At 43.4% G+C, this 23,663-nt stretch overlaps 2 protein-coding genes across 4 annotated transcripts in view; both read left to right on the forward strand.

Annotated features, from left to right (window-relative positions):
* Positions 1–15,823, forward strand: part of DNAJC6 (DnaJ heat shock protein family (Hsp40) member C6) — a 44,829-nt gene extending 29,006 nt beyond the window's left edge. For both annotated transcript variants that reach the window (XM_086753163.1, XM_086753162.1), the window contains 13 exons: positions 284–478; positions 870–987; positions 2,067–2,146; positions 2,320–2,513; positions 2,616–2,696; positions 3,540–3,986; positions 6,236–6,388; positions 7,726–7,794; positions 8,457–8,591; positions 10,063–10,323; positions 10,688–10,833; positions 12,532–12,708; positions 13,586–15,823. In XM_086753163.1, coding sequence (XP_086609289.1) covers positions 284–478; positions 870–987; positions 2,067–2,146; positions 2,320–2,513; positions 2,616–2,696; positions 3,540–3,986; positions 6,236–6,388; positions 7,726–7,794; positions 8,457–8,591; positions 10,063–10,323; positions 10,688–10,833; positions 12,532–12,708; positions 13,586–13,687 — 2,158 coding nt within the window. In that variant the 3' untranslated portion in view covers positions 13,688–15,823. The remainder of the gene's footprint in view (positions 1–283; positions 479–869; positions 988–2,066; positions 2,147–2,319; positions 2,514–2,615; positions 2,697–3,539; positions 3,987–6,235; positions 6,389–7,725; positions 7,795–8,456; positions 8,592–10,062; positions 10,324–10,687; positions 10,834–12,531; positions 12,709–13,585) is intronic.
* Positions 15,824–17,286: 1,463 nt separating this feature from the next.
* On the forward strand, positions 17,287–23,025 carry LEPROT (leptin receptor overlapping transcript). 2 transcript variants are annotated; one of them, XM_010116165.2, is made up of 4 exons: positions 17,287–17,340; positions 17,429–17,504; positions 18,301–18,487; positions 19,723–23,025. In XM_010116165.2, exons 1-4 carry the CDS (start codon positions 17,325–17,327, stop codon positions 19,837–19,839), a joined length of 396 nt encoding a protein of 131 aa, XP_010114467.1. In that variant the 5' UTR covers positions 17,287–17,324; the 3' UTR covers positions 19,840–23,025. The 2 variants fall into 2 exon arrangements, with proteins under 2 accessions (XP_010114467.1, XP_086609585.1); XM_086753459.1 differs by lacking the exon at positions 19,723–23,025 and adding an exon at positions 18,839–19,716.
* The last annotated feature ends 638 nt before the right edge of the window (positions 23,026–23,663 follow it).

Raw genomic sequence — 23,663 nt, forward strand, 5'->3', positions numbered from 1 at the left:
ACCATTGCTCAGCACTTTCTGTCCTAAAAGATGAGGAGAAGTGATCTTCAGCGCAGAGCTAAAGGCCAACTCCCTTCCTCTTGAGCTCCAGTTCTTGCAATTAAGCAGAAATAGAAGGGTAGGTTTTGTGCCAGCTGCCGGGATGCTGGAGTACATGGAAACGCCCAGTCCTGGAACTGTGGAAGAATTGCAGTTTCACTGGATTTCAAGGTTGATTTCAAGTTCAGGGTGAAAATTGGTAGCCTGGGATGGAGATTTCAGTAACAGCTTTCTCTGTCTGCAGGTACATAGGATACATTTGTGATCTAATAGCAGACAAGCCCGTCGTTCCTCACTGCAAACCACTGACTATCAAGTCAGTCACCCTCAGTCCAGTCCCCTGTTTCAACAAGCAACGAAACGGGTGCCGGCCTTTCTGCGACATTTTGAGTGGAGAAACCAGAATCCTTACCACTTCGCAGGAGTACGAAAGAATGAAGTGAGTTGCTGTGACCTCCTACCATCCCTAGGAGCTTAACGCGAGGAGGCTTTCGTTTTGCTGTCGGTTAATATCTGTGCTGCAGTCATTGCCAGGCTGCCTGATAAACGATGGAGCGCAATTATTAACTAAAAGTTGGTGCCTAGTGTTGACATAAACTGCCTGAAGGTGTCATGCGGTGGGATACCTTCACAGAGATAGTCCAGTGCTGTGTTGGTTCCCCCTGTGAAATGTTTCAGCTAAGCCTAACATTACGCAGAGCGCTGAATGCACCTTCTCTTTGCTTGGCATGAACGAGATGGTAGCGTTCATGTTGACATTGTTGGTGGGTGGTAATTGTGGCATTGTGGAAGGGAGCTTAACCGTGGCTTTCCTTCTCTTTCCCTCAAAGAGAATACCGTGTGCAAGAAGGGAAAGTCCTAATTCCACTGGGAGCCACTGTCCATGGAGATGTTGTTGTTTCTGTCTACCATATGAGATCAACCATTGGGGGACGCCTTCAAGCAAAAGTAGGAGTTTGTTTAACTTCTCTTGCACGGTGGAGGCAATGTAGCTAACTAAGAGATGGCTAAATATGGGGTCGAAGAATGCACATGACACTGGTGATGTAGAAAGTTTCATTACTTGATAGTAGACATAATGCAAATTTGAGCAGTGCCAAATGAAAACAAATAACTGTATTTCATAGAATCACAGAACGTTTTGGGTGGGAAGGGACCGTTAAAGCCCACCCAGCCCAACCCCCCTGCAAGGAGCAGGGACATCTCCAACCGGATCAGGTTGCTCAGAGCCCCGTCCTTGAATGGTTCCAGGGATGGGGCATCCACCACCTCTCTGGGCAACCTGGGCCAGTTGTTCTACCATCCTCAGTGGGTTTCACTCGGCAAAATAACCTGTTTAAACTGTAGTGACTTAAAGCACAGAAAGGGAGGGAAGAACCCAGTTTTGTCCCCCGTGCTTTGAGTACCACCTCATTTGCTCCCTGCAGATGGGTGCTGCGTGGCTGCTCAGGCAGAACAGCTCCTGGACTCCCACAACCAGCTGAGAGTGGTCACTTTATCCATTGATCTTGATAATTTTCCGGAAGACATGTTCGAAACCTCAGTATTCAAGTTGCAGAGCAACCAATGAAATTTTTTCCCTTCTTAAATTGTTACTGGTGCTGTTTGCTGTATAGATGACGCTTTACTGGAGCCTCTACTGCAAGCGGAATGGTCTCATATTTTCCTGGGCTACAGATTTATTCAGTGGAAACAGATATTGGTTTCGTTTAACTGCTAAAGTGTCGAGTAGATCCCAGAAATAAAGACAAGCAGGGGATGAAGGATATTCCTGAACGCTGGGAAGCAATGTGCTGTATGGAGGGAGCGGCAGGGTTTAAGGCAGATGGAAATATTTGGGTATGAGAAGGAAAAGCTCTGCTTTCTGTAGAACAAGCAGAATGAATTAGTCTACGTAGCAGTTATGATCAGTCTATAAGGTAGTCTATAGTCTAAGGTAGACTTAACTGTCTGCACGTGCTATGAACAAATATTTTAATGTCATGGATTTAAGCACTTGTTCAGCCTGGTGCTCTGTGTTTTTGCAGATGACCAACACACAAATATTCCAAATTCAATTTCATACCGGATTCATAGCCCTGGGGACAACCACACTAAAATTCACCAAGTGAGTATTTTAAACCGAACGTTCATCAAACCTGAGGCATAAAAGCCTGAAGAAGGCTGAAGGAGAATATTCACAGATGAAAAGTTAGTGTGCCTGCATGTATGGAAAGGCTTCATATAGCTTTGCAGAAGTATCCTTTCCTTTTAAACTGTACAACTCTTGTCCCCATTCAGGCCTGAACTGGATGCCTGCGACTCTCCAGACAAATATCCTCAGCTCTTTCACGTTATACTGGAGATAGAAATACAATCTACGGATAGGCAAACCGAATTAACTCCCCCGTGGGAGAACTTCACGACGAAGGACATCAATCCAACCATTCTCTTCTCCTCTCACCAGGAGCATCAGGACACCCTTGCTTTGGCAGGTAAGAGCGGCGCAGGTTTGCTCACGTCATGGGCATGCTTACCTGCCTGCTGAACTTGGTTGTGCTTGCTTTTATTGATTTATTCGGTGCTCCGTGCTGCAGGTAGAGGTCCCACCGATTCACCCCAGGATAACATAAGAAATGTTGGGCAGAGCGCGTTCTTCTCATCTCTCAGCTGGCAAGGTATGCAGGCTTGGTCTTCAAAGGAAAATCTGCTTCAAAGAAGATAAACAATTTTTTTTTTCCCCCCTCCTCCCTGGAGCACAGAGTCAGGCTGGAGGATCTGATTGCAACATGTCTTTCCCGTTAGATCATGGCACATTGCTGGTCACACCCTTGTGTTGCAACTGAGTGGGAATTAATTTCCCACAACGTCCTCTTCAAACATTGCCTGCTTGTGCCATATATGATAATTATTGACATCGTTCCAGTGCCACCTTTGCCCACAATTTAGGCTACTTTTTCTTAATGTTGCACTTTATATATAAAGTACTATGGGAACATAGCACTGAGAGGGTTTGAGGGACCATTTAGTAGTGCCGGACACCTTGAAAATCTCCTGGCGCTGCTGAACGCAGCGTTCCTCCTCTGGCATTAGCACCATGCGAGGTAGGAGCCCAGTGGAATTGATCCTTGGGCACAGCTGGGAGGGTGGTTTATGTCCCTGCTCCTTTACAACGACCCTGCTTTTGCCTGGGTGTTGAGGCATGGCTGGAGATCATCCTGGATGCTTGGTCCTCACCCAGAAACTCATTCACTTTGCATCTGTGGGCCTTGCGCTTGCTGGCTTTCCAGGCTTGAGGAGGGTCAGTTAACCTCTCTCTGTGTTTCCTGATCCATAAAGCTGGCTCCTTACAGTACAGACCAGTAAAGTCTTCAAGTTAATCTTTTGCAAAAGACTCTTATTTTACAACCTTGCTGTGATATTCTCAGTAGCTTTTTGTTCTGCATGTAAGCTGATTTTTACGGGACCTTTGCGATGACAAAACTAACAGCTACCTAATTTTATTTTTAACCATCATTTAGATCAGAAATCTGACAAAAGTAGCTCTCACCCCACCTCAGAGGATCGAGCAGCGTTGGTGCATGAGGAAAGCGAACAGTCAGATGACGAACTCTTGTCCCTTTCCAGTCAGCACAGTAATGCCAGTGGTGACAAGCCTCACGGGACACCAAAACACAGCAAAAAGCAGCAAGAGCCTCCGGTCCCACCTCCGCCTGAAGACGTGGACCTGCTGGGCCTGGATGGTAGCCCTATGAGCAAGAGCTTTCCCTCGCAGCCCACTGCTGCCCCCTCCAACTCGGACTTGCTGAATGATTTGTTTGGGGTTGGCGGGCCAAGTTCCCAGAGTCAAAGCGGACAGCCCGCAGCTGAGGAGGTCTTCCATGTTGGGGGACCTGGATCCGTGCAGTCAACTCCTCGGCGTTCTGCGGCTTCAGCATCCCCGTCCCCGTCCCCAAGGGTTGGAGAAGGTAATGGTGGCTGTGCCTGGCACCTCACTTGGGGGCATGTGCTTTGAGAATCCCACCGGGGTGATCTGCTGCTGGGCTGTTGGATTCCTCTTGGGTTACACTCATTTCATGAAAATTAAGAACTGCGAGGGATCCCAAGAGGCCACCCAGCTCCTCTACTCTGAGAGAGGAGCTGGTGCATCTTCCCAGTCAAGAACACAGACCAGAGGATCTAGTTTGTTCTCTAAAGTCTCAACTGGAGCTCACCCAAGTGTTTGGCTAGCTCCTTACATTGACAGCCACTGGAGGTCATCAGTTTTGCTCTTAACTATGTGTCCAATAATGCATATGAGGAGAACATGTATTATTATTTTTTTTCTTTTAAAGCCTCTTAGGTTTTGGGTAAACTCGTAGCAGTTTGAATTTAATTTCTCTTTTAACTTTAGTGGGTTTGGAACTATGATGCTGATCCTAGACTATGAAATATGACTCCACAGTTCTGGTGTTTCTGGTCTTTCTGCAGACGAGATAGACAATACGGAAGCTCTTTTGTTTCTTTAAAGACAGATTGAGATCAGGCTGGCAGGAGGAGCGGTTGAGTAGATATTAGAAAGAGGGATCTTTTGGAGGGTTAAGTGAACAAGATGAAGAGCCCCATCCAAGTTGCTCAGGTTCACCGAGGGCCTCTGGAATAGCCGGTCAGTTTTGCCAAAGGCAAAATGCAAACAAGTGGCCGGATCTGACAGCAGGTCTCCCGTGTTTGGTTTGGCCTAATCCTTTATGTTACAGTTTGAGAGCTGACATTGTCAGCGTGTACCTGATTCAAAGAGTACAGTTTGCTTACTTAACATTTTCTCAGCAACTAATAACTTAAAGCATTTGCAACGCCTGCTAACTTTCTTGTGCAGAAACGGCATTTTTTCACTCGGTTAAGGAGGCGCAGGCCTGGGAGATGATGGGGCTGGCACCGGGAGCACCTACCACAGGCCAGCCATGCAGCCAATTTCTGAAGACTCTTCTAGAGGAGTCCTTTCTCAGCTAGAATAAAAAAACCTAGGGGTTTGGGGAGGTTTGTCTGCTGGTACACTCAAACACCAGATTTGTCTACGGTGGTTTTTGAAGCTAAAGGGACAGGAGCAGTTATAATCTCCTTGCACCAAGACTTAGGAAGGGAGGGAAGAGGAGGAGGCTGAGGACTGGAGGAAGGAGAGAGGAAAATAAATCAAGTTTTGGTGGAAGAAATTGGGCCACTTGTATATGGAGGAGGTTCATCTCGCTATGGCTGTTGTACGCTTGGTCGGCGTGGGTGGTGGGAAGGCTGTGCAAACACGCGCCTCACAAGGCAGAGGTGCAGCAATGGGATCGGGAAAAGATGTCTGGATGTTGTTGTCGAGCTTTGCAGGTCCAGATTGGTGTTTGAAAGAGAAAAGAAAAGTATGACACAGATAAATTGTCCAAGCCAAGGAAGCAAGAATAAGATCTTGCAAGATAAGTGAAGACTAGTAATTTATGAAGTATCCTAAGCAATGAGTAACATAAGTAACGAGTAGCATCATTAACACAATGCATGGTATTGCAGGATTGTGTCTTTCTTACAGCAGTATATATTGCATCTCTGTTCAAGACACTCTTTACCTTAAAATTGCTGGCAAGTAAGAATTTGAGTGACTTCACAGAGGTTTCTTGTGTTGGTCGGGTTTGGTTTTTTACGTGAAAGATAGTAGGCTAAACAAATGGATCAAAAAGAGAATTTGAGAATGAACTGGAATTTTGTGGCAAGTGATTCTGTGTAGGAAAGACACCAGTTATTTTCTACAGCTGTTTCTAAAAGACAGTCCTTTTACCCTCGACACGTATAACCTTTGACAGCCTAAAATCACCTTGAGAGGAAGCAGGATGTGTGCCAGGGCACTAACTCCAAGCTCCAGGCTGTCCCTCACCATCCATTTATGTATTGGCAGTTGTGGACAAGTTGAAACTGCATCTCAAGTGTCTAAGTCTAAATACTGGCTTTGACTGCTCCTAAATTCAGCCCCTGTCTTTGGAAAAGACAGATGGGATCAACAAGTGTGTTGCCACGACCCAGTCATGTGGCTCTCTAGGTCCCCTAGAATTTGGGAGGGTGCTGATGCTTTCCAGCTCATCTCCCACAGTCGCATACTGTCTCCTATTTGGTATCTGCAGGAATCAGATTTTCTCCATGCACCAGTGTCTTCTCCCTGAAGCACGTTCATTGTAATGATTTAGTTTTCCCAAATATGTTTTTACAGCCACTGCCTTTGATCCTTTTGGAAGCAGCCCTAAGCAAACCGGCCCAGACCTCCTGGGTTCCTTTCTTGGTTCATCAGCCGTCCCTGGTGATCCTTTCCTTCAAGCGACAAGAAGTCCTTCGCCAACTGTGCACAGCGATCCCTTTCACATGGGTAAGAAAGCGAGGCTCTTCTAGTGTATTTAAACAAACGTGAAATGCCGCTTTTAAATAGCGATGGGGCTATTAAGTGCAGACCGCTGCTTACCATGAAATGACTCTAAACCACAGAAACCCCACTAAACGGGAAAGAGCTTTTTGTCTCCAGACTTGAAGCATATTCATAATTTGAAGTGTGGTAGGATGAGACGAGTTTTTCTCAAGTCTGATACTTAAGTAATAAGCTATTTGTATACATGAAAGAAGAGACCGTGAGGAATGTCTGCCTGCGTATTCCTGTGGTTATGAGGTCTCGTTTGAACCAAACTGCCATTAATTGAGCTAAATAGAGCATGGCACATTAAGCCTGCTAGAGAAAGCACACGTCCTTTGGTGATTGTAGTTACAGGCATCAGCTTGCTTTAGATCTGATAGCAACCCTGGCCAAATTCACTGTTGAATTTGACACTTATTTGAAGAGAAGGAATTTTTTTCTTTTTTGGACTTTTTTCTTCTCTTTGTTTGAAATGTCCCTTAGTTGTCCCCTTCTCCCCCTGTGCCAGAACTTAATGTTGTAACCTCCTCTGAAACACATTCAGACACAAATTTGTTTGTGTCTGATCATCTAACACATGTCCCTTGGGTGCAACAGTCTCGCTGGAAAGCCAAAATGACAAAGCAGGGATCTAGTGTGCTGCTGGCACTGCTTGCATCCTCGCGTTGCCAAACGCGGGTATTGGATATTAACTCCGTGAATAAGGCGGTTGGGTCATGCTTGGAGCTGGCTGCACTAATGAAAGGAATTTAAATAGTATCCCAGCATGATGAGGTATTAAATTGCAGTGCTAGCGTCTACGGATAATGAAATGCCGGCAGGGTGAACTGCATAGATGTACGGACTTTATTTGATAGAGGGTTAAAGGAAGGACTGTGGGTGTTCTTTGTGATTTAGCTCTGTGTGGGCTCGTTCGCTGTATTTGTTTTCTCCATCCTTGCCCTTTGCATGCAGAATATTTCTTTGGGTTGAGATGTGTTCAGAAACACTAAACCCCATGTGTTATTCTGGTGGTAAGGTTTTTAGAAATAAGTATGTAAAGCCTCTGACCAAAGCCAGCACAAAATGAATGCTGTAAATCCATGTCCTTACCAACTTACCTCTGTATAGATGAGAGCAGAAATAAACCTTAAATTTGTAATGCCCATGGTGCGGGAGAAGTTCACTTCTAATTAGCAAATAGTAGGTGGACACAATGCTGTCTCTCCTGCTCCTTGCCCCCTGCTCTTCTTAGATACTGGATCATGTTGGTTTTGCTTTACTACTCTGAGATATTTATACATAATCATTCTGCTTAGCTTCTAGCACACCAACAGTTTCCATACAACCGGATGTTTCCAGTGGTTGGGACTGGCCCAACAAACCAGGTATGTATCACAAAAATTCAGGACATTTAACAAAAAAAAAACCCAAAAACCCTTAAGGAGCCTTGAGAGAGGAGAGGCAGATGGAAGATGCTCCCAGTGACTGCAGACACTGGGTTCCCTCTTTCTGCTGCTTAGCACTTTGACTAATACAACAAAATCTTAGTTGGGACTAAGTTTGGACAGTGAGGATCTGGCTAGAGACTACCAGACTCCTCTTGTTCCAAAATCTGGGCTTCCTCAAGAAACCAGGGCCTGCAGTGGGACAGGTGCTCGGTGAGGGTGTGCATGGTTGTGTTTCATTCCGGGGTAGACCCAAGAGAATGTGTTCCTGGGATGCCACGTAGTGTGATTCTAATCGTGGGAGAGCCTACCTGTATGTGCTTCCTGAAAGCTTCTCGTTCTTAAAATATATCAATTTGTCATAATTACGCTGTCACTGCAGTCTAGGGAACATTCTTGTTGCTGAGCTTAATTGTGAGTGGGTGTGCAACTAGTCTGGGCCAATGCCGAGTTGAGACTGCTTAGGAACCTGACAATAGTACGCTTAATTTTAACACCACTCTTCTAACATCATGTGCCTGAGCACTGGGTAAGAGCTGCACTCGAGGGATAAAAACGGAGTTACTTTTTTCTTTTAAATATACATATTTTTTTCCTTTAAGGTGGCCTAGGAATGGGAAGTAAGTCGGCTGCCACCAGTCCTACAGGATCCCTCCATAGCACTCCCACTCATCAGCCTAAACCCCAAACACTGGATCCATTTGCTGATCTGGGGAGTCTTGGAGCAAGTTTAGCAGGTTTGCATCCCTTATTTAAAAACAACCAACCAGCTCTGTTTTAGAGAAATAGGATGAATGGTCTGGTATGTGACAGAGCTCTATTGGTCCTCTCAGCCTGCCAGTGCTGCTTTCAAGCTTTCCCTTTTGCCTGATTCTCACAAATTTGTGTTTCTATTGATCCTCCATCAAAAAAAAACCCCTCACTCACAACTTGCTGGGACCTCGGTAGGCTATATGGATTGCAAAGCGTAACCTCTGTCTCGTTAGTCTATGCAGTCTCTGGCTAAGGATGCTCTGTGTTTAACTCTGACTGAAGAACTGTTGCTACAGACCTTGGAGCAGTGCCTGGGAGGAGACTTTGGCTCTTCAAAGCTACTGAGGTCCTTGAGGAATTGTTTCCTTCTAGATTTGACTCGTTTTGGTCCTTTGTGAGGAAACCTGTGGAACCTCACTAATCTGCCTCTAATTTGCAGTAGTGTCTCAAGGTGGAGTTCCAACCCATTTTCTTTTGCACCTGGCTACAAAGGACTGTGTGCTTGACTGCTTAGACAAGGCTTTTCTCCTTGTTTTATCTCAGAAAATGATCAACAAGCCCTTGACTCCACTGTTAAAAAGCCAGTTCTGACAAATTATTTAAGTTTTCCTTAAAACTCAGCATGTTGGCTTCTCTGCCTCTGGTAAACGGATTTTTCCTCCCTTTGTCACTGCCCTCAGCTCTTTCAAGCCATTGTGGTTTTATCCGATGCTTGTTTTCGCCTTTGCGTCACTACCAGCATGGTTCTGGAATTAGGTTTCCCAGTTCCCTCTGCTGGATCACTAGCTGCTCTGCAGGAGCAAAATAAAAAGCATGCCAAGACCCATGTCAGAGCCGTCTAGGTGCTTTTAAAATATGTACTCTGTAGCAAAGCTATGGAGTTCAAAAACAACTGACTTGGCATCCACGGGACATTGAACCGCATTTTTGTTGTTCATGACTAAGTCAAAAGCAGTTCATCAGTTTCCATGACATGTTTCAGAGCTCAAAGTGGAGCGTGGATGTTAGTCTCAAATAATAAAACACTAACACTGCATACCCCCCGCCACAAACTAAGCCAGAGGAGCATCTCCTAAAGGTGCTGAAACACCCAGCCCTGTGGGACGGTGTTACATCAGCGCAGCATAAGGAGGCACTATCTCAACATCCATTGACTTGACGTTGCCACCATCACGCGCAGCAGCTGTGGTCTCCAGTTAGCTGCACGTAGCTTTCCCCGTGCTTCCCCAACGTGCTGCTCCTCCTCATGCGATCTTCAAAGGCAGGTGCTGCCGTTCAAGCAGCTTACAGAGCCGTCACAGAAAAGTTGGAGGACTTTGCAAAAATTAAGTTTGTGGCAGAGCTGAAAATAAAAGTCAGCTGCCTGGGGGATTTTGTGTAGGTTCCCTTTTTGGAAGGCAAGTCAGCATCCTGTTTCCTAATGCCCACTGTCACTCTTTTCCCCGTACTCTGTAGGTGGCCCTTCGTTTGCCAGTAAACCAACCACGCCGACCGGCATGGGTGGAGGATTCCCCCCCTCACCGCAGAAACCCTCTCCCCAGCCCATGGGTGGCGGCGGTTGGCAGCAAGGAGCTGGCTATGGCTGGCAGCAGGCACAAGGCAAAGCCCAGCCAAGCATGCCTCACGCCTCTCCCCAGAACAAGCCCAATTACAACGTGAGTTTCTCAGCAATGCCGGGAGCACAAGGCGAGCGTGGAAAAGGACCAGCTAACGTTGGTAAGCTTTTTTGGAGTTCGGCATCTAAGAGGTTGGCTCCTTCTAATATCGCTTTAAAGCTCAAACACCTTGACAGGTTAGGGTCTAAGCAAGTAAGTCATACTGATGGTTTGATGATAAATAAAGCTCAACACTAGTTGTCCTGTCCTAGACTCTAAAGTGTGCTAATATTTAGGAAAACCTGTATTCCAAATGGCCTTCAATAATAATAATAATTCAAAAGTAAAATGATACCTCTCTGTGAGAACATGCACGCTCATTAGCACTGGGAGATTGTTATAGTGTGGGAAGTGGCTTGGGTAGAAGAGCAGTGTTAAATAAACCTGCATTGTGATAACAGCTTCCAATCTCTTTGTTTTTCAAGATTCAAAACCAAAAGTGTCTGCAGATTTCGAAGATCTATTATCTGGTCAAGGCTTTAACGCTCACAAAGACAAGAAGGGCCCCAAAACAATAGCTGAGATGAGAAAAGAAGAAATGGCTAAGGAGATGGACCCTGAAAAACTAAAAGTAAGCAATATTCGTGTTTATGCTCTTAGAGTCATCCAACGTGTCTTTGGTTCTCATCATATGGAGGCTGCTTGAAGCACTGAAAGGTGGAAGGTGCAGTAAGCCACCAGCCGTCCTGCATGCGAGGCAGCTGAGCAAATCTTTCAGATCATTTAGTGCCAGAAGCTGTCCTCCTGTTTCAGCAGCAGCAGCCTCCACAGCGTTGCTGGGCCCCAAGGACTGTGTGTTACCTACCCCTCATGCTTGCTTTCCACTATCTGGTCAAAATGAGAGATACTGCGTAGAAAAAGTGGTAAGTTTGTAAAAAGTCCATTCTGAAATCGCTTCTTACAAATAAACCAGATAAAAGAGCAGTGGCCATCCCCACCAGTCCTTCTCCCAAACTGAGGTCTTGGTGAAATGAGGGATGCTCTCCCCATGATGAGATTGCCTTGGGGCAGAAATTGAGAACTTCCTGCTGTTTGTTCATATAATGAATTCTCTTGCCTTCCCTGGAGATGTGAACATCCTTTGGAACAGATTTAAGACTCCAAGGTTACATTTTTGTCCTAAACCAGCCTGTGGCAAACAGTGGCTTTGCTCGGTGTTACTGTCAGGGCTGCTGGTCTTCCACATCACTCCAGTGCTGATTAGCAGGCACAGCTAATTGAACTAATCCTCTGTCTCATTAATCTTGCCTGCTTTGGAATTCTCTCATCTCTCCTCAATAAATTGCCAAGCTACAGATCTATTATAAAGGGAAGGAAATCCGGTCTGTCCTGCTCTACATTTGAAATATGAGATCACGAATTATAATTACAGAAGGACACAGAACTGAGAGGAAAAGCCCAAACAAACTTCTAGAAAACAGAACGAGTGAAAACATTTTAAAATTATTTTTTTATCTTGTGGAAGGGTTTTAACCGTTGGAAGGCATGTGCCAGCAGCCACACTGGACATGGACATCAGCCCTTGTAACCAAGCCGGACAGCTGTCAGGCCATGAAGAGGGCAATACTGTTCCCAATTCATAAGCTGTACAACCTCAGCGATTCATCTGGCATCACTTACTGTGTGCAGCATTTCCCCCGCCCCCAGCAAACTGGAGCACCCAGCTGATTCGCCCTTCCCCATACAATTCCCTTTGCTCTGATGCAAAATGCACTTATTTCATTGAGTCACTTCTTTAGCCTGAAACCGTTAAATCTGTTTATGCTTTAGGTTTCACATTTACTTCCCTTTCCTCCTCCCCTTCCCCAGCCACAGGCTAAGATGGCAACCACTAAGGGGGACTACCTCGTCTAGGCAAGTGGACTACCTATTGCTTTATTTGGCTGCTGGATTGCAGGTAGCAAATAGGCACATGGAGAGAATTGAGGCTTCTGACTTAGAGCTTAAAAAGATTTGTATTGAAGCCAACCTTCAACATGAGTCTTTAGAAGACTTAACTCTAGACGTGCACAAAAGATACGCATCCACAGCAGAGTTCTACTCAAGCTTACTTAGCAGGGATGTTGCTCAAGGTGTGTCTTAACTTTCAAGCAGTGACATAAAAATTGATGAGAAAGTAGAGACTGACAAATACCTTCCAAAGGTTTTCTAAAGCTTGGAAAGAAATGCAAGATGCTCCTTGAACTCATTGCTATTCAAATGAAGAAACTTTTTCCTACTGGAATATCTAATGTAAGGCATAAAATGAGACTCACGTTCTTCCCTCCAGGTCCTGGAATGGATTGAAGGGAAGGAGAGAAATATAAGAGCCCTGCTGTCCACGATGCATACAGTCTTGTGGGCAGGGGAGACCAAGTGGAAACCCGTTAGTATGGCAGATCTTGTCACGCCAGAGCAAGTGAAGAAGGTCTACCGGCGGGCAGTGCTCGTCGTGCATCCCGACAAGGTAAGGTTTTGATAGTTTCACATCGTTCAGAAATTGTCACTGTTCTCTTAAATATAAAGTGCTGGATGTGATTGCTTAATTTATTGGTGCAAACAGCTTTGGAGAAAGTAGTAGTTTGACATTTTTGCCAGTTTCTGAAAGATGAGAACTCTAACCACTCCCAGCCCCAAGACCATGCCTGGTACATGCTGCTCCAAGAACCAGAGATTCAGATCTTCAGCTTTCGTCACCCTCACTTTGACTCTAAGCCATACTGGTGGTGAGCACCAGTCCAGGGTATTGTGCCTGCTAAAAGAGATGAGGGTGTGATAAAGGTGTGTGAAAGGACAGGGGTCGTAAAATCAAACTTCTAAAATGAAAGAATCAGGTTATCTGATTACCCAGCTTGTGGCTTGTGGTCCTGCTGCTTACACTTGCCAACCAGAGTGCAACGATGCCCTCTGGGTAACCCTGTGGTGATGCTGAGGCTTCCACTTTGGAGGAGATGAAGGCCCTGAGAGTTTCAGGGCAGTGGGCAAGGCCTGAGAAGATGTGGGCTGCCCAGAGGCTTGCAGGAAAATTGGTTTTATCAAGGAACTGTGTCAGGAGGCAGCTCTTTCCCTTCAGTGCCTCTTACAAAGTCCAGGTTACATTTTTTTGCCCTTGGGACTGCAGTTCTTTGAGGGGTTATCAGCTCTGAGGAGCAGAAGAGCCACGAAATTCTTAAGCTGTAAACAACGTAAGCAGCCCTCAATAGTAGCTTGTTCTTGTTAAGGAATAAATGAAAACCATTTGTGGAAAGTGAACGATAACTGCTTGAGAATCTAGCTGCTCAAATGTCAACTTTTTGTAGTCTGGTTTGGTAGATGTGATAGCCCTCTTTCTGTTTTTATTCCAGGCTACTGGGCAGCCGTATGAACAATATGCAAAGATGATATTTATGGAGCTAAACGATGCCTGGTCAGAATTTGAAAACCAAGGACAAAAACCCTTGTATTAGATACCTTCTCAGTCTCCACTACAGACCTGTGCTAGTGCTTATATAGTCTCTTGTCACAAATGTCACAGATCAACCAAGCTCTGGCCGGAAATTCAGAAGTTTCAGAAAACTAAGAGCCTAATACTTATCATGAGGAACAAGAGAAAGGTTTCCTTATCCTTGTATCAAGAATCCTGAGCTCCGAGGAACTCTAGCCACCTGGCTTTCCATGTAAGAGCCACGGGGTTACAGTTTCTTTTAACTTTTACATTTTTCTTTGGATTCAAGTGGGGCAAGAGAGAACGCATTCTGGGAAAAGGTGGAATTGTTATGTTTCCGACACAGTGTAGCTGGTGAATTTCCTACTTTTTTTTTTTTGTGATAGGTGATACTGCAACACTTCCATTGAGTTCAGTAACTGGTGGTGAAGCCCAAACGTCGATGTACTTTCTTTCTCGGTTTGGATCAAACTTTATTATCAAATTTAAGTGCTCAGATATGGTTTAGGCACACTTCTAACCATCACCATTTGCTGCTTAATTGCTCATATAGTATAGTATGCCTGAATGGAGACGAAGCTGAGTCCTGGGTTAGATCACTGTGGCAGCTCACTGCTGCTTTACACGTTCATATTGTACTTCACCTCACACTCCGGCAGTGAAAAGTTCCTCAGTGTTACGGAGCAAGTGTCTTTTAAAGCAAACAAGTAATTGAACAGCACTTTGTTTTGTTAAACAGCAGTTCTGGGGAAATAGGGAACTGGGGAGAAGGGTGAGTTCACATTTGTAGAAGTGAGGAATGAGCATGTACTGCATTTCCCATTGGTGTCTCATCAATAACTTGAAACCATCAGACGAAGAAATATCAACAAACTAAAATTCTGCTGCAAAGTGTTAGAAACTTCGCAGTCTGTAGGTAACACTTCCCCTCCTGAGGATTCTGAAGACTTTTTCCAGCCCACTTGTGTCACCTCTATGCCTTTACCAGCTCCAGAGCACTCAGCAGAGGCTCTTGGTAGAACACAACCTGTTGCGACTTCACTTTTCAGACCATGGTGTACAAGCTGCCATCTTGGATCGGTCTGATTTTTTGAGGTAAATACAGTGCAAATTGATTATCTTAAAAGTTTATATTGGACCAAAGCAATAATATCACAAGAAAATGTCTCTGATGCTAAAGCTGAAGCATCTTTCCTAGTTAAAAAGCAAGTTACACTCTTCACCCCAAATTCTGGCGTTCTCCTTTTATAGAATAACTAAAGCTAGCAGTTTATTTACCAAGGTGTTGTATCTGTATTTGCGATTTGAAAGGGCAGATGTTTTCAGAAGATGGGCAAGAAATCATTTGTGTTTACTGCTTAAGGAATAGGTTGCCATCTGGAGCGAGTCTTTAAAGCCGGTGGTTTTTAAAGACAATCCACTTGTCATTGCACTCACATTTTCAAGTGGCAAAACTTTTACTGCAAAGACAGTGTGTCAAAGTACATTGCTTTCTGTATAAAAGTCATCCTTTTGTTGTATCGGTCCATTATTTCCTACCATTAACTGAAAATGTGAAACCAACACATAGGTCTCCTTTTATATAAAAGACCTTAAGATAATAGTAACAAACTGGATGTTATTTATTACTGTTTTGATCCAGTATGTGCTTGTCTTATTTAAAGAGATAACTGGAATGTGAATCATGTTCCTGTGATTTGTTGGTTTATTGTTTCTCATTCACATTTGTAGATATTGTGACCTATGCCTATATAATAAAAAGGATCTCATTACTATAACGTACTTTTTTAATGATGACAACTACGTTAGCTTTGTATCGAGTTTGTCACGGCACATAACTCTGGATACTCATACCTTCACAAAATACAAATCCATCATTAAACTTTATCTACCAAAAGAAACCTTACCCCACTTAAGCTTTGATTACTTCCATCCCTAATGTTTTTATGGATGCATGAAAGTATTAGGATGTATGTATATCAAAATAGTTAACTAAAAAAAAAAATTCTTGTCATATCTGGTAGTGACAGAGGTTATCAATGTTCAGGTTTACTGTTTGACTAAATTATTGTAATTTTTGTAAATACAGTATATACTCAATGAAATTGTGACTGGTCTAAAACATTTGTATATACATTAAAAAGCTCAAATTAACATATTCAGATATGTTTTGTGCTTGTGGGGAAAACAACGCTCTACCTTCTTGCTTTAAACACAGTCCAGAGTAACTTCTCTGTAAATGCTGGACAAGCAGCAACAAATCCGTGTATGTTAAATGGAAATTCTTTCTGTCTACAAAGTCTTAAATATATTATGGACACCTCTGTTGCTGTAGCGCAGGGTTGGGTGGGACCTGTGTGGTGCACATAAAGATAGCCATAAATTACTTGAAACAGAAGATGGTAACTTAACTTGTTTGGACAAGTTAAATCAGATGTGTATTTGTGTATTTATTGTAGGCACAAAGCTGTCTACATTAGCAGCTGCTGTACCAAGATGTATGCTTGTATTAAAACTCCTAGGGTTTTTTTTTTTTTTTTTTTTTGCTTCTTGAGGACAGCCAAAGGATTTACAGTACAGGAGGGTAAAGTGAAAGGGCCTCCTGATCATTTTCTGTTTGCGTTCCTCGAAATAAGCCCAGAAATAGTGAGTTCGATTGCTGCTCACAAATTGTGACCGGGCCAGGAGGTTAAAATCATACAACAGCTCACACAATACGGGTGCTGTACCTTGGCCAGGATCAATATTGCCTCTTTAAAGCGGTCACGAATGCCGTGCAGCAATTCACGGTTTTCCCAAATTAAGACATTTTGGCAACAATTTGTCCCTTACTATTGCGTTTCAGAGACCTAGAGCAGAGCAAGACAGTAAATGTAGCACCTTAACAGCATTTTCACTTGGAGTATTTAGTTACTTAAGCCTCCTGTTTTAATTAGGAGGCCTTCTTGGTCTCTGATCAGTAAGATCTAAATGATATAAAATTCATCAAGACATTGGTTAAAAAATATATAAATCTGTATTAGACTGAAAATGAGAAGAAGAGCTGATAGGCTGAGATGGGAGATATCTAAAGAAAATCTGATGGGTTGTGTGAAATCTCCCCCAAAAAGGCTGTTCAAAAATGGGGCCCCCCAAAAATCTAAGGCTTAAAAAATACTGCTCTAAAAAAAAAGAAAAAGATGTGCCCTTTGTGGTGCTGATTAGCAGAAGGGTGGATGATGCAGATCCTGAGAAGGCACCTTTGTCAGACAAGGAGGTGCTTGGGCCTCAATTTTTGGGGTGAAAACAGGGTTTTTTCAGAAGTAGCCTGCAAAATGGCAGTGACTGAGGGGTGGGGGCTCTTTAAAACCGTGTTTACGTATTTAAATCGTGCCCATGCACACATATAGGCAGGCATTTACATACGCATATATAAAAACATATGAAAATATATAGCTATGTTTGTGCGTGTACCCAAGGCCTGACTGCAGGCAGCACAACACCGCCCCGTAACCATGGCGACGGCCTTACAGCGCGCGCACCGCCCCCTTTCCCGCCTCATGGGTGGCACCGCCCCTGCCTTTAAGGCGGCCGGTCACGTGGTGCAGGAGGGGGGCGGGGTTACGCGGGCGGTAGGCGGAAGTGACCACCTCAGCTCGGCGTCGTTCAGGGCCCCGAACATGGCGGGCATCAAAGGTACCGGGGCGGGGCGGGCGGGCTGACCGGTAGCGGGTGAGGCGGCTGCCGCCTCACACCCCCTACCCCCCGCCTTGTGCCGTTACAGCTCTCGTGGCGCTGTCCTTCAGCGGGGCCATCGGGCTGACGTTCCTCATGCTGGGCTGCGCCCTGGAGTACTACGGGTGAGCGGGCCGGCGTCGTTTCCGAAACTTCCCCGTCTGGAGATGTGTTAATTGAGGTGTTCATCCCGCTTAACCGAGCTGTTCGGCTCCCGTTATCTTCCAGCACTTGCCCGCTTTCTGGCTCTTGGCATATGGCAGTTTGTTGTGGTGAAATACCACCTCCTTAGCCAGTATTTGCATTTCCATTAAAAAAAAAAAATTGAAAACAGCTCTATGCTTTCTCAGGAAAAGCGGTGCCATCTTGCTAAACACCCATTTTTAACCTTGCACAGTTCTTTCCCTTACTTCCCTCTTTCTTTAAACAACCCTCCTACCCCAAGACTCCAAGTGAGTTGCCTATTACACTTAAAAATCCAGATAATACATAAAAATAAACACAGAGCGTGCGAGTGTGTGCCCTCACACTTGGCTTCTTTAGCCTCCAGAATCCCTCTAATTTGGAACAGCTCTTGGTTCCCACTCTGCTTGCATGCGTTTCCTCTTCTCTGTGTGGTGGCTGTCGTTTTTGTGAGGCGGTGGTGTGAGTCGAGTGGGCAAGGTGATGCAAGTGTAAAATAAATTAGCGCTGGGTCGTGCGAGAGAGTGGGTCCTGCTCTACGCGAGGCCGTACGAGTGCTTGTGCCCGGTGTGCAGGGAGACCGAGGTGGGATTGCCCCTTTGGGTGAAAGCTGGTGGTTAAATCACGTAATCCACTTCTCAAACCGTGAAGTAGGGTTACTTTTTCTAAACAGAAGATACTTTTTATCGAAGCATTCATCTAAACTGATTGTGTCTTTCCTTTTTCCTCCCACCTCAGTGTATACTGGCCTCTGTTTGTCTTAATATTTTACTTCATCTGCCCCATTCCCCACTTCATTGCAAAAAGAGTAAGCGATGACAGCGATGCGGCCAGCAGCGCCTGTAGGGAGTTGGCGTATTTCTTCACGACTGGAATTGTTGTTTCTGCTTTTGGATTTCCTATAATCCTTGCACGGGTTGAAGCGGTAAGTGCTGCTTGCTAGTTTTTATTGTGAGACATCAGTTACTGAGTATCATCTTTAAATGCACTGTTGCTGCTTGTAAATCCTCTTTAATTTCATTACGGTGCTGTTTTGAGATTCTGAAGAAAATAATCACTGCTGAAATTTTGTCTGTCGGTGCTGCTTTTTGACCTGAACAAAGGACTTGCATGACCGGAAAGTTTTTAGCTGGGTTTTTTTTCCAGATTTGTTTTGGTCCCGTACAAGATATTTTCTCCTCCTGCATCTCATACCTCTCTGTCTCATCAACTTTTGCACCGCTTTTTGCTCCACCTTCTTCATTTTTGTCTCAGAATGTCTGCTTTCTCCATTTAGGATGCTGCGAACTTGGTGACTGGAGTGCATTATCAGTTAAAAGATAAAAAGCCAAACTTCCAGAGCTGCACTTCTGGTTTTCAAAGCATTTCCCAAGCTCATGCTTTGTCCCCTCAAACTCTGAGGAAATTCTGCTAGCTTCTTTTCTCTTTGCTTTCTGAACTGCTCTTCAGCGGTGAGATTTTGTCACGTTTGTTTTGCGAGGCAAAGAACTCTTTCATCCTGTCTCCGAAACGACCGGAGGACATTTTTAAGTGTTTCGTTGTTCTTCCCCTTCAGTTTTTCAGTTTTGCTTAAAACTTGTGTGCTTTGCGTTAATGTATTTGTCATGCACGATTTCCGTGACGCTGCATTTTCGGTTTTACGTTGCGGACCTGGCGGTAGGGAGAACCAGAAGTGACCACGAGGGGGAACTCTAACTCCCAGCCATATATTTTGAGGGTAAATGCCGCTTATTTGAGTAAACTTAGTCGGACAGGTCGTTAAAGCAAGCTATTTACCTATAAGACCACGCACTGCCTTTCGTGCGTGTTACTGGCACTTATTTGAAAGGCATCTTTTATTTTGTTGCGTAGCAATTAAAGGAGAGCACTAGTTTCACCAGATTTTTTTCTATGACTTAGGTATGTTTGAGTGGTTTGTATGGCAAGGGAATTATTTTGTTCTAAAACAGCATTATTAGCCTGTCTGTTAAAGTGTTCTATTAGTAATATGAGTGGTTACTAATTGAATAATTGGTCACATAAAGGGTATCATTTATTGTTTGTCTCTTTTCTTTATGCTTTTAGCACCTTTCTGTAGTATTTCGTTCAGTTTATATACATAACTGGCCTGAACCTGTGTTATAAGAACCGCTTTGATTGTTTCATTTCCTTGCATTTCAGATCAAATGGGGAGCCTGTGGCCTGGTGCTGGCTGGCAATGCAGTCATTTTCCTTACCATTTTAGGCTTTTTTCTTGTGTTTGGTAGAGGAGATGACTTTAGCTGGGAACAGTGGTAGGACATCGCTCTGCCGGTAATATTTTGCAGCATGTGTCACCGTCTGTATACGCTGTGTGTGTATATGTGTGTATATTATAACATGTGTGTGCGTGTGTGCACGCCGAGATGTATGTCTGTGCCTCTGCACGTAGTTTTACGTTATCCATCATAACATGCTTTTTAAAAATGCATTTCAGCCAAAGGGAAAAGGCCCTTAAGGCTTTCTTAATACATCCAGTAAAAGCTGGAGTCACTGTTGCAAACTTGTCCCCAAATAAGTTTACAAAACATAAGCTGTTTTACTCATTGTTTCACTATGTATGCATTAACTTTTGTGTTATTCACAGTAGTATCACTGATACTAGCATGCCTGTTGGTTTTTAGCCATGTAATCAAAAGAGGACAATATAAAGATTATCCTGCTTGGTATTGTTCAACTTGATTGATCTTTCTGCTTTGATTAGGGATGACTCAGTACTTGCTTTTCATTTGAGTAATTGTAATTTTTGTGGGGTTTTTTTTCTTGATAACATAGAAACAAACATAGGTTATGCCAACTCTTATAACCCTTGTTAAAATCCGTCCTTCCACTTATGGTTCATTTAAAAAAATAATTCCCCTGCAAGATACTCAGGCTTTGTCTCTATTCAGCTTAATAACTGTGGATGTATTTTGGGAATAATATACTTTAATGCCTCTTTAATGCTTAGAGCTGACATTACTTCTCTTATGAAGGCTGACAAAGGAAGAAAGTTGCTCAGGACGCTTAAAATCACAATGTAGTACACAACTGTATTGTGTGTGAAATGCCTGCATTGCAAAGGAGTGTTCTGCTGGGTAGGGCTTGTTATCTCCTCAGTTCTTATTGCTTTTAAAACACACTTAATTCAACTACTATTTTTAAGTCTGTAACACGAGATTGTTCTATTAAAACACTATATTTTTAAATGGCATTATCCAAGTGAACAGTCACATAATCACACTTATAAAAGTAAACTTTATTACTGTTTGACAGTAATTGTGGAGGCACGTAGTTTTGTAAAAACGCATTCAACCCTAACGCTAGAAGACATTTTGGTAGTCCTCAAAGGGGTAAAGGAAGAGACACCTCAGTTAATTTTTTCATGGAAAAATGGACATGAAGAGGTTTCTGCTCTGTGAAGTAAGAACCCGAATTCCTGCACAGAATATGCTTTATTATTGCAAGTTCTTTAGAGTAGCAGATTGCAAATGAGTGTGTTATGGTTGTGTGAGCTAGTTTGTAGCTGACCGCTGTTGCCCTGTGTAGCCATGAGGGACATTGTAAAAGGAGGGAATGGAATCCACCCTACAAGATGCGGCAGCTTCACCAACGCAGTGCTTTTTGTCCCTTAAGTTGTATGGAACCACTTATGCTGCTCTCCAAACTCTCTCAATATTTGTGTACTGCAAAATGGTGTCCTGTGGATTGCTGTGCAGAGCAAAGCTTCAAAAAATTAATGAATGTTACGTGAGCGCTGCAATACTCGGTCTTTTGTTCGTGCTCAGTGCCCTAGAAGACGGGTACAGAAATCATTCTGTGGTCCAAGTAACGTAACATCACTTAAGTAGGAATGGAATATCATATTTCAGAAAGGTTAATTACGTGTTTTAAATTTAAACTTCAGATGAGGGTAAGGTGGGCACTTCAGTGCTGAGGAATGCTGGGTAGCTGTGTTTTGTATGGAGGTGTGTCTAGGCTGTCATTCTTGTAAAAGAAGAATTAACGTAAAAGGACATTTGTTTTCTGGATGTTAATGCTTCATCAAAGACATAGCAGGATACACTTGGAAAGATGCTGTGCATAAAGAAATTCTCTTACCGTGTCTCTTTCACTTCAGGTGAAATCTGTTGGACCCTACTGATTTGTAAAGTACTGCTGTGGAAATTATTTGTTGTAATTGTCAGCCAAGTTGCTTAAAGTAAACATACTTTCCACGTGTAAGTCCTGCTCGATTTTTGAAGAAGTCGCTTTCTTTCCCTATACAATGGCATTTTTCGTTCAAATTGGTGAAGTAAACCGGCAACAATAATACAAAATGTAAGCGCCTGATCCTGTCAAGGCCTAAAGTCGTTGCTAATAATTCCACTTAACTCCTGCTCAAGTACTTGTGTGCTTGCAGGGTTAGATTCTTGAGTATTTTTACTCCTTAGAATTTATGTACCAAAGGCTGCAATAGAAGTCTACAAAACTACTCAGTTACTGATGAAATTTTTCTTTCAAGACAATGGTGTGAAAAACAGCTGAGATGAATTGTTATTTAAATTAGAGAATCATTATTGGTAGAACCTGTTGTAGATTTGGTGGTAAATAGTGTGCTTGTGGCAGATTGGGATACAGGCAGTAAACACACGACAATCTAAAGCGAAAAGGAGGACTAGAAAGTGCAGTCTTGAAGAGAGGTTGCTTCTTCGCCAAATTATTCTGTGGTATGGTATTTCCTTTGATGTTACTGTGGTTGGTGGGTACCTCGTGGAATGGCAGGTAAATATTGAATGGAGAAAGTTGATGCTTTTTTTTTTTTTTTTTTTTTCCTTTTTGAAGCAGCTACGTGCACTAATCTTTAATGTGAACTTCATGCAGTTTTCACCACGGACTTTCATTTTAAAATGTTTAACTTTTAAAATTATGTTTAATGGTGTTTAAATCATGGAAATCTTCCTTGACCTCTTTAAAAGTAAATTTGCTTGAATGAGTCTTCGATATCAAATAGGGTAAGAAAAAAAAAAATCAATGCTTTTTTTTTATCAAGAGCTTCACTCATTCACACAAATCTGGTGCTTCGATGGCCAGTACTGGGCATACCGTCATTACCTACCAGTAGCAATTTATTGTGGTTTCTCTGAAATTGTTTTCCTATATGGAAGTGAATACTATGTATCCAAAGTGCCTTAATTTCAATACTATACTGATTTTGGGAATTCATCTACATGGCAATATCACTATGTTTCATAATCAGCTGAAAATCTGTTACTGCATTTTATAAAGCTTTCTTGTCAACTAATCGTGTTTTCTGTAATTCGGAATGCAGTGCAGCTTTTGTAACTTTTGTAAACACTATTTTTATTTTCTGTGACTGCCAAGTTCTTGAGATGATGAAGTATTAAAACATATTCTACTTTTCTTTTCAAATTGTCTAACAAAACTGACTTTTTGAATTGTCTAATAAACGTATCTGATGCTGAAGTATTTGTCTGTCTTAAGTTTCAAGAGGTGACAACAGACCGTTGTGCAAGAGGAAAGAAAAGAGAAAACGTATCCCGTGGTGCTTTCATAATGGCATAAATGGTACGATGAACAAATTTCAGAAGCCGTGATCTCATTGCAATAGGTGGAATTACTGTTGGGGCGTGCGTTAGAATGTATTGTAGAGGCCGTACTGAAATATGCAGGTGGACTGTCGTCGCTTATCTCTTTCTTACAAAGCATCCAAAAAAAGCTGGTATGTCAGGTCGTACTCGACCTCTTCCACTTTCCTTGCTTCAAAAGAGTCCAGAGTAAGACACAGCTGCTCAGCGTCTTACTGCTGGGCAGGGATGCGGAGGGCACCACGGCTCTCCTCCTTTGCTAGGTCAGTACTCCTGCAGTTAAGTTGGTGAATACATTAAGTGCATGATTTTGATCCCACCGCTGCTTGTGAAAATGAAGCCTGCTCAGTTGTTTGAATCGATTTGTGAAAGCACCCGTCGTCAGATGAAGGCTGTAGCGTCTGTGCTCTGAATAGCTGATGCCTTCTGTTTACAGCGATGGTGTGAGCCTCTGAGCTTTGGGGAAGGTGAGTATACTTGCACTTTGAACCAGCTAGCTGCTGGCTTTTCCCTGTT

This window comes from Chlamydotis macqueenii, chromosome 8 (assembly GCF_036417535.1).
Source record: "Chlamydotis macqueenii isolate bChlMac1 chromosome 8, bChlMac1.mat, whole genome shotgun sequence".
In the NCBI taxonomy this organism is placed as follows: domain Eukaryota; kingdom Metazoa; phylum Chordata; class Aves; order Otidiformes; family Otididae; genus Chlamydotis; species Chlamydotis macqueenii.

Coding starts and splice junctions, on each gene's coding strand:
- LEPROT (XM_086753459.1), top strand. Junction 17,505..18,300: donor TGCGCCCTGGAGTACTACGG/GTGAGCGGGCCG, acceptor CTCCCACCTCAG/TGTATACTGGCCTCTGTTTG. Junction 18,488..18,838: donor TCCTTGCACGGGTTGAAGCG/GTAAGTGCTGCT, acceptor TTCTCCATTTAG/GATGCTGCGAACTTGGTGAC.